General features: G+C 44.7%; 1 protein-coding gene across 1 annotated transcript in view; it reads left to right on the top strand.

The window, feature by feature from the left end:
• Window positions 1-5323: 5323 nt before the first annotated feature.
• The window catches only part of LOC138801342 (ras and EF-hand domain-containing protein-like), a 38235-nt gene continuing 32757 nt past the window's right edge, over window positions 5324-10801 (top strand). The window contains exon 1 of the mRNA XM_069984068.1: window positions 5324-6064. Within this exon, the coding sequence (XP_069840169.1) occupies window positions 5751-6064 (314 nt within the window). The 5' untranslated portion in view covers window positions 5324-5750. The remainder of the gene's footprint in view (window positions 6065-10801) is intronic.

Below are 10801 nucleotides of genomic sequence, written 5' to 3'. Positions count from 1 at the left end.
CTAAAGAACACAAGGAATGGACATTAGACCAGTGGAAATCTGTGCTTTGGTCTGATGAGTCCAAATTTGAGATCTTTGGTTCCCACCATCGTGTCTTTGTGCGACGCAGAAAAGGTGAACGGATGGACTCTACATGCCTGGTTCCCATCGTGAAGCATGGAGGAGGAGGTGTGATGATGTGGGGGTGCTTTGCTGGTGACACTGTTGGGGATTTATTCAAAACTTAAGGCATACTGACCCAGCATGGCTATCACAGCATCTTGTAGCGGCATGCTATTCCATCCGGTTTGTGTTTGGTTGGACCATACTTTATTTTTAACAGGACAATGACTCCAAAGACACCTCCAGGCTGTGTAAGGGCTATATGACCAAGAAAGAGAGTGATGGGGTGCAACACCAGACCACCTGGCCTCCACAGTCACCAGACCTGAACCCAATCAAGATGGTTTGGGGTGAGCTGGACTGCAGAGTGAAGGCAAAAGGGCCAATAAGTGCTGAACATCTCTGGGAACTCCTTCAAGACTGTTGGAGACTTTTAGGTGACTACCTCTTGAAACTCATCAAGAGAATGCCAAGAGTGCAAAGCAGTAATCACAGCAAAAGGCGGCTACTTTGATGAACCAAGAATATAAGACATATTTTCAATTCTTTCACACTTTTTTGTTAAATATACTGTGTTAATTCATAGTTTTGATGCCTACAATTTTCATAGTCATAAAAATACAGAAAACTCTTTGAATGAGGTGTGTCCAAACTTTTGGTCTGTAATATATAAATAAATAAATGAGAAAGGTAACGGCTGAACGGCTTCCAGACGGTGGGTGCACGTCCTTTGGTAGTCAACCCCCAACTCCACAGGATAGAAAATCAAAGGCAGGTAGACGGCACTCCAATCAAGTGAATAGGTGCAAGTTTATTCACCTGTGTACGTACAGCTGTACGTACACGGGTAAATAAACTTGCACCTATTCACTTGATTGGAGTGTCGTCTACCTGCCTTTGATTTTATATATGACATACATTGGTCCTTGGAGACATATGAAGGCGGGAAGGTGATTGGTTGTATAAACTTAAATATGTGCAACTTAAGGGCAGGTTCATACTACGTAAAAAACACAGCCGTATTTCATAACAACGGCTCTTATTTGCAAAATAACGCTCATTGTTTGCGCAAATGCGTCCGTTGTTATGAAATACGGCCGTGTTTTTTACGTAATGTGAACATAGCCTAAAAATGTAGTAGAGAGGACACAGAATAATAGGTGTTTTTTTAGCGATAAATAATCGGCCTGATTCTGCCAATTATCGCTCCCTGTAATCGGCTGAATATTTTTTTATGCCCAGATGTAAAATCCTCGTCCGCCGACCACGCATCGCTACGTGTTAAGACAATACTGGAAGGAGATAGCTGTAATATTGTCGCAGAAAGAGGTTTATAAAGAGAAATTGTGCTTTGAGTTCACAATATTGGGAGATGATACTGGGATAAGAGACAATAGGGTTTAAATGAATAGGATACTTTTTCTTGCTAGACTGGTAAAATTAAGAAAATGGTGCAGGACATCAACACTCAAGTAAAGAATGGGTTGTTTAGGTGAATTTGATTGTGAAGCATGAATACTAGCGACATAATGCTAGAAACATAATAATAAAGGAACACATTTTTATTTTAAGAACACTACACCCAGACCCCCCCCCCCCCCCCGCCCCCCCTTCTTATATGGTTCTACTAAACCAAACTTTTATTGTCACAGGAATTAAAGCCTTATAAACCCAGTTTAAAGTGATATTACTACAACATTCCATAATGATAACTATAGAATAGATTTCATTCTATGAGGTACAGTCACGCCTATTATAGTGCTATTAATGGGCATTTAACTGTGTCATCTATTCTGTAACAGAGAATCAGAAGCATGTATGTTATGGTCTCTCAGCATAAGCTTTTAATAGCTGCTACAGAAAGTAACTATACAAATATACAAAGTAAATATACATAAAACTAATGTAGACATTAGAAGAACATACTTTATATGGTATATGTTAATGTAACAGCAGAATTTCCCATATATATATCGATCCTAGCAACAGCGCCTTAGGTTTTTTTTTTTTGACAACTACAACCAACATGTTGCCAAACGTGTTCTGGATACAGGCTATACCTGCTCTTTGGTCATTAAAACAAACACAGCGAATGATAGGAGTTTCTTATGAACAGAAGTTGCTCTTCCTTCTATGAAGAAAGCCTGGAGAGTAATAAATGCAAATGCCATTTATTATATCCTCTTAAATGCATTCATGCGGGAAATACTGTCGGTATTAGAAGCAATAAAAGAAAACTCCCCTAAGGCCTTATACACAAGCCTATATTATAAACTTTCTGTATGGGTCCAAAAAGGGCACCCAGGTATGTCCATGAAGACCTTACTGTACCCCATGATCTCATACAGAGGCATACAGAGGATTTCTCTCCTGCTACATTCACACAAATTGGTGCCCTGCTTTATCTATAAAGAGGAAATTACTTAGCTCTATCTGCTGTGTACATGGGGCCTTAAAGGGGTCATCCAGCCCTACAAAACATGGCCACTTTCTTTCAGAGACAACACGACCCTTGTCTCCAGTTTAGGTGCAGTTTGCAATTAAACTCCATTCACTTAAATGAAACGGAGCTGTCTCTGGAAGAAAGTGGCCATGTTTTTGTAGTGCTGGATAACCCCTTTAAAGGGGTTATCCAGCGCTACAAATACATGGCCACTTTCCCCCTTCTGTTGTCTCCAGTTTGGATGGGGTTTTGAAACTCAGTTCCATTGAAGTAAATGGCTTAATTGCAAACCACACCTGAACTGGAGACAACAGTAGGGGGAAAAGTGGCCATGGTTTTGTAGTGTTAGATAACCCCTTTAAAGTATCTGAAATGAAAAAATGCATTTGTGCTTCCCAATGGGGAACACCATGGCATAATACCAATGAGATGATGTAAGTTAGGTAGCGACATGTATTTGTATAGGGCTCCTTTAATAGGCAAGTTAAAGGGGTACCCTGGAGAAAAAAAATATTGTTATTAAATCAACTGGTGTCAGAAAGTTATATAGATTTGTAAATGACTTCTATTTAAAAACAAACTTAAGACTTCCTGTACTTATCAGCTGCTGATGTCCTGTAGGAAGTGGTGTTTTATTTTCAATTTGACACAGTGCTCTCTGCTACCACCTCTGTCTGTGACAGGAACTGTCCAGAGCAGTACCAAATCCCCATAGATAAGATCTCCTGCTCTGGACAGTTCCTGTTATAGACAGAGGTAGCAGCAGAGAGCACTGTGTCAGACTGAAAATAATACACCACTTCCTACAGGACATACAGCAGCTGATAAGTACTGGAAGACTGGAGATTTTTTAATCTTTTAACGTTTTGACCCCAATTGATTTTAAAACATGTTTTCCCTCTGCAGTAGCCCTTTAATGTAAAACTATTCTTGTTGGCCACAGCATCCAATCACAGGGTGACATTTTTGAGTCCTCAAGGACATATCAATATAGAGCTTTTGATATGTAACAGAGAAAAAAAGTTTGATTGGTCAGAGCGTTTAGACCGCAACCGATCAGGGGAACATACCTGGATAAGTATGTGCTTGGAAGGGAGTATCACCTCACCTGGAGAGACTCCCAATGAAAGGCTATAGGACCATCCAAAGTCACTATTAGGGTGGGTTTACACTCAGAAATCCGCACAGAGAAATTCCTGTGGATTCCTTTGTTTGTCCCCGATCGCGTCGGAGTGCCATAGACTCCATTCTATGCAGAGGCGGATTCCGCCGTCCGCCGAAAGAATCGACAAGTCGATTCTTTTGGCGGATGGCAGAATCCACCCAGCCATAGAATGGAGTCTATGGGACGGGCGTAAATGCACGCTGCCAAGAGCGGGGACAAGCAAAGGAATCCGCAGGAACTTCTCTGCACGATTTCCTGAGTGTGAACCCACCCTATCACAAACACACAAAAAAATGCAACAGCTCACCGCAATGGCAAGATACAGAGCCACTAGACATGAAAACAGTTAAACGCAGCCACTTCCACAAAAACTTCCACAAAAATAATGAGGCTCTTGTTTACCATTTGAAAATAGTGCAAACTGCCCCACCACTATTTTTGTGGAAGTTTTTTGGGCATTTGGGGGGGCTGCGCTTAACTGTTTTCATGTCTGTATTGGGTCTGTATCTTGCCATTGTGGTGAGCTGTTGCATTCTTTGGTGTTTTCGTGTGTTTGCAACTTCAGCCATAGCAACGTGCTCCTGCCTGGTGTGAATGGAGTTCTAGGAGAGCTGACCAAATTTGTCTTTTTTTTTTTCTGCCACCCTATCACAGGCTGATCAGTAGGAGCAAGCAAGTGCCGACCTGTCAGATGAGCGCCCGCTTGCTCCTTGTCCTTGGCTCGCTGACAGCGCTATTACACATGGTAACAGCAAGCGGGTAAGAGCAGGGGGGCCGTGGGAGAGGCTCCCTGGACGATCTGCTGCTGCCGCTCCTATTGCATAAGGCTACGGCCTGCAGACATCATTATCATTAATGTTTCAACATCAACAAGACAACGATCAGCCAACGTCATGCATGTCACCTCATCATTGTCTTTTAATAGTAGCTATTACACCAGGCGAATATCGGCCGTAACGTGTAATAGGGGAGAGCAGTAGAGATGAGCGAACCTGCCGAGGTTGGGGTTCGTATGAACCTGAACTCTCGGCTTCTGACAGCCGGAGGACCGCCTGGAAAACTGGGGTACAGCATATGGCTATGGCTGTGTCCCAGTTTTCCAGGCGGTCCTCAGGCTGTATCCACCCTCTCCACGGAACGGGCAGACAGCAGGAATCAGAAGCCGAGAGTTCAGGTTCATACGAACCCAAACCTCGGCCGGTTCACTCATCTCTAGAGAGGAATGGGCTCCCAGCTCCTACTACTGGTTAGTCAGTGTCTGACCCATCTGATCCTGTCACATGTCCTGGAGCCCTGTTCCCAGGAAATAATAGGTGGATCTGGAGAAACAGCCATTGGCTGGATGAATGTTGGTCCAACATGTGTGTGACCTTTCTTGGCGGCTATAGATGACTGTATGTCCTCTCCGGACGGAAGCCTCTGGGGGTCACACTACACACACCAGCCGGCTCCCGTACTATTGGAGGTGCGCACTGTACTCGTTCTTACAGGGTGAATGTGTAGGGTCAGGTAGACTGATAATAAGCTGCTATAAATACCGGCTCCGGGGCACATGTGTGATATATCATGGGAAACCGCACAGATGTAACGGGGGAGGAGGCACGGGACACGGGCAGTGTGGGCGGGGCTACGGGATGAGGGACTCCGGGGAGGGGACACAACAACTTACTGCTCCGCACAACATGGACAGGACGCGGGGACAGCACAGGAATGTATTGTCGGTCAGTGAGCTGGAGTTCCCCTCCATTGTGACACGCTGACAGTACCGGGATCCGGCTGGACTGTTACTATAAGGAATCACCGACCCGTTACAGGACAAGGCTGTAATTAGGATCGTCCATAACGGCTGCTCGGCTCATCACACACCTGTACCTCGAGAGCAACCCCCTAATTATCTCCGTGGCACATGCCCAGGTAGCAGAACCCTATAGCAGCAGGTTGTACCATAGTGACACGGCGGGGGGAGAGTGAAGGAACCTTGCCAGACGCCCAGTCCACAGCAGCGCAGGTCGTTACCGCCCGCCCCGGTGTCCGCGGCTGATGGGCTCCGCACATAACCTCTCCCGGCTCCGGAGCTTGTTCGCCGCCTGTGATGTGAACGGCTCCGGGCTGGTGGAGCTGGAGGACTTCGCTACAGTGTGTACGGACCTCGGGCTCCAGCCCCACCTGGTGCGCCCCCTGTTCCGGAGGCTGGATGTGGACGGAGACGGACTCATAGACTTCCAGGACTTCTGCGCCAGGTTTGAGGAGGTCTCCGAAGCCCTCAACCTGTCCGCGTACCAGCCGGCCGAGCCGCCCCCTGCCTGGGAGGAGCTGGAGGGGAGGCTGGGAGGAGAGACGCGGCACCTGACCAGGTAACCGCACTGTGTGCACAGCCGCAACCAGGCTGTCATGTGTAGTAGTGTGTACAGGATGTCACTGCCTCACACACATCACTCTGACAGGACACATGTCACTGCCTCACACACATGTCACTGCCTCACACACATGTCTCTGTCTGACATACATGTCACTGCCTCACACATCACTTTGACAGGACACATGTCACTGTCTCACACACATGTCTCTGTCTCACATACATGTCACTGCCTCACACTCGCATCACTCTGACAGGGCACATGTCACTGCCTCACACTCACATCACTCTGACAGGAGACATGTCACTGCCTAACACACACATCACACTGACAGGAGACATGTCACTGCCTAACACACACATCACACTGACAGGACGCATGTCACTGCCTCACACACATGTCTCTGGCTCACATACATGTCACTGCCTCACACACACATTACTCTGACAGGACACATGTCACTGCCTCACACACACATTACTCTGACAGGACACATGTCACTGCCTCACACACACATTACTCTGACAGGACACATGTCACTGCCTCACACACACATTACTCTGACAGGACACATGTCACTGCCTCACACACACATTACTCTGACAGGACACATGTCACTGCCTCACACACACATTACTCTAACAGGACACATGTCACTGCCTCACACACACATTACTCTGACAGGACACATGTCACTGCCTCACACACACATTACTCTGACAGGACACATGTCACTGCCTCACACACACATTACTCTGACAGGACACATGTCACTGCCTCACACACACATCACACTGACAGGACACATGTCACTGCCTCACACATATTACTCTGACAGGACGCATGTCACTGCCTCACACACATGTCTCTGTCTCACATACATGTCACTGCCTCACACTCACATCACTCTGACAGGACGCATGTCACTGCCTCACACACACACATCACACTGACAGGACGCATGTCACTGCCTCACACACACACATCACACTGACAGGACGCACGTCACTGTCTCACTGACTCACACACACGTCACTGCCTCACACACACGTCACTGCCTCACACACACGTCACTGCCTCACACACATCACTGACAGGACACATGTCACTGCCTCACACACATGTCTGTCTGACATACATGTCACTGCCTCACACACATCACACTGACAGGAGTCATGTCACTGCCTCACACACATGTCTCTGTCTCACATACATGTCACTGCCTCACACACATCACACTGACAGGAGACATGTCACTGCCTCACACACAGGTCCCTCTCACAGGTAGTGCCATGTGCTGGTTATAGGGCTCCATTACATACACTGGGAAAGTTAATATAAAACAGTCTTTGTTGTCCATAACAACCAATCCTGGAGCAGCTATCCTCTTACCCAAGATCCTTAGGACATGAAAGTTGAGCGGTGATTCGTTGCTATGGCGACACAGACAGCTGTACTATTATTGATTTGTCTCCCCCCATCTTCATATACTAGTAAATACCATATGGATTTTGAAAGGTGAAACAAATCTTTTTTGACTTGTTCTACTAATAGGAGGGGGGTCTGAACACCCAGACCCCCTACCGATCAAAACTTCTGACACTTAACGTGTTTTTTATGCCCTTTTTTGCAAGCAGTATTTTTTTGTAGCGTTTTGTACTTTGCTTTGTTTGCAATTGCGGACAGAACATAGGACCAAGAGATTTTCATGGGCCTGTTCACATGTCCGTACACGTGTACTTGATCGATGTCTTCAATGTAGTGCTATGCGAAGCAGGGAGCATTACTGATGCACATTTTGTAGTGCAGTCCTTGGACTAAACTATAGACATGTGAATGTAACCGAAGGGTAGATTCTAGAGATGAGCGAACCTCGAGCATGCTCGAGTCCATCCGAACCTGAACTTTCGGCATTTGATTAGCGGTGGCTGCTGAACTTGGATAAAGCCCTAAGGCTATGTGGAAATCATGGATATAGTCATTGGCTGTATCCATGTTTTCCAGCCAACCTTACGGCTTTATCCAAGTTCAGCAGCCACCGCTAATCAAATGCCGAACGTTCGGGTTCGGATCGACTCGAACACGAACCTGGTTCGCTCATCTCTAGTAGATTCACATGCACCGTATCACAGCGGATTTGATGGTGCAGATCCACAACAGATCAAATCTGCTGCGGATCCAATATGTGTGAACGCACCCTAACGCTCAAAAGCTAGAATGCTGTATTGAGCCCCAGTAAATGCCCATATATATATTTGGAAAATGACCCATATGTAATCACTAGTCGATAAAGTTTTGGTCACTGAAGTTAGTGGGTCCTATACCTGTCCATGCATGTATATGTCGCCATCCCATTTTGCATAAATATATGTATCACAGATGACACAGTCATATGATGAATGAGCCCTAAATGCCATTTTGTATCTAGGCTTTTCAGTAGTGTGCAAATATCTTACAAAGCAACACTGGCCTCCATGTGCTGGACATAAATAAATGTAGTAAATAAACTTTACTGGAGTATATCGATTAGTGATGAGTGAACTTACCAAACATCGGCATTCGTCTAAACCCCAACACTCGGCATTTCACTTCTGGTGGCTGAAGGAGTTGGATGCAGCCCTAGGGAGCCCTGGAAAACATGAATACAGCCATAGGCCATATCCATATTTTCTTGGAATCCAACTTTTCTGACCACGTCTGAATGAATTTGGGCTATTCACGTCTATGTGAATCTGGGCCATGTATCCGGTGGGCCACTGGATATTATGCTTCCTTGACATACATGTCCTTATCATGTCTATGATAAAGGCATCCCTGATATGCCAGGAAATGCATCACAATGTTTGTCAGATACAATAAAATGCCTTCAGCATCCTCTAGTTGTTGCAGTATCATCATTCAGATACAGGAACATTTGTCTAAAAAGACCTTTACTAGCTAAAAAGTCCATACCAAGAAGCGATCTCTGGATCAGAGGGTTATAGGATTCCCGGTGGTTTAGTGTATCACATTAATATGCAATGATTATAATAGAAAAATTTTTAAGGCCTTATGCACACGTTCAGTATTTTCCGTAAATTCCTCCTGCTATCCACCCGTACAATCCCCTAAAAGTTACGGATTGGGTATCTGTAGTGCGTCCGTATTTCTGTAACTCCCTTTTTTTTCAGCATGTCAGTTATAACTCATGCATAATTTTTTACGGAAATACTGATGCCAAACAGGTTACAATCCGTAAAAAATAGCGGATGCCATTGATTTCCTTTAAGAGTATCTGTAAAAAAAAAAAAAACCTGGGTCTGCACTAGGACATGTCTTTTCCTTGTCAGCACTGGTTTCCTTGAAATCTATTGAATAAGGCCTAAACATTGAAAGATGAATATTGTGACTCCTTACAAAAGATTTTTAGGGCCATAGACTGTAATTGTACTGAGCATAGTAACGGATTTCACTGCAAAACTCGCAGTGTAAAATGCGGTATGTGTGATCGCACACTAGCAGAAGAAATGTGGTCTCATGGCATTATTTTTGTGTCCTTACATGGACCACCAGCCACCATCACCTTTTATTTGTAGCAGTTTCGTGAGTGAGAAACCTGGACTGCTACGGACTGCATTGTCTTAAAGGGGTTATCCAGCGCTACAAAAACATGGCCACTTTCTTCCAGAGACAGTCCCACTCTTGTCTCCAGTTTGGGTGCAGGTTTTGCTGCTCAGTTCCATTGAAGTGAATGGAGCTTAATTGCAAACCACACCTGAACTGGAGACAAGACTCGTGTTGTTTTTGAAAGAAAGTGGCCATGTTTTTGTAGCACTGGACAACCCCTTTAACCCCTTAAGGACGGAGCCAATTTTCGTTTTTTGCGTTTTCGTTTTTTTCCTCCTTGTGTTTAAAAGGCCATAGCACTTGCATTTTTTCACCTAGAGACCCACATGAGCCCTTATTTTTTGCGCCACTAATTGTACTTCGCAATGAAAGGCTGAATTTTTGCATAAAGTATACTGCGAAACCAGGGAAAAATGCAATGTGTGGTGAAATTGAACAAAAAAATGCATTTTTTTTTATTTGGGGGGGGGGGGGGTACTTGTTTTAACCCCATTCGCCCTGGGGTAAAACTGACTTGTTATATATGTTCCTCAAGTTGTTACGATTAAAATGATATATAATAGTATAACTTTTCTTTTATCTGATGGCTTGTAAAAAATTCAAACCATTGTTAACAAATATATGTTCCTTAAAATCGCTCCATTCCCAGGCGTATAGCGCTTTTATCCTTTGGTCTATGGGGCTGTGTCAGGTGTCATTTTTTGCGCCATGATGTGTTCTTTCTATTGGTACCTTGATTGCGCATATACGACTTTTTGATCACTTTTTATTTCCTTTTTTTTTCTGGATTTGATGCGACCAAAAATGCGCAATTTTGCACTTCAGGATTTTTTTGCGCTTACGCCGTTTACCGTGCGAGTTTAGGAATGTGATTAATAGTTCGGCCGATTACGCACGCGGCGATACCAAACATGTTTGTTTATGTACTTTTATTTAAAACCTGGGAAAAGGGGGTTGATTCAGACTTTTATTAGGGGAGGGGGCTTTTTACTAATACCATGACTTTTTTTTTTTTTTTTACACATATACTAGAAGCCCCCCTGGGGGACTTCTAGTATATACACACTAATCTCTCATTGAGATCTTTGCTGTATACAGCAAAGATCAATGAGATCGTCACTCGTTTGC

Source organism: Dendropsophus ebraccatus, chromosome 1 (assembly GCF_027789765.1).
Source record: "Dendropsophus ebraccatus isolate aDenEbr1 chromosome 1, aDenEbr1.pat, whole genome shotgun sequence".
NCBI lineage: Eukaryota > Metazoa > Chordata > Amphibia > Anura > Hylidae > Dendropsophus > Dendropsophus ebraccatus.
The sequence above is the reverse complement of the archived record's forward strand: the minus strand, read 5'-3'. Positions and strand labels throughout refer to the sequence as shown.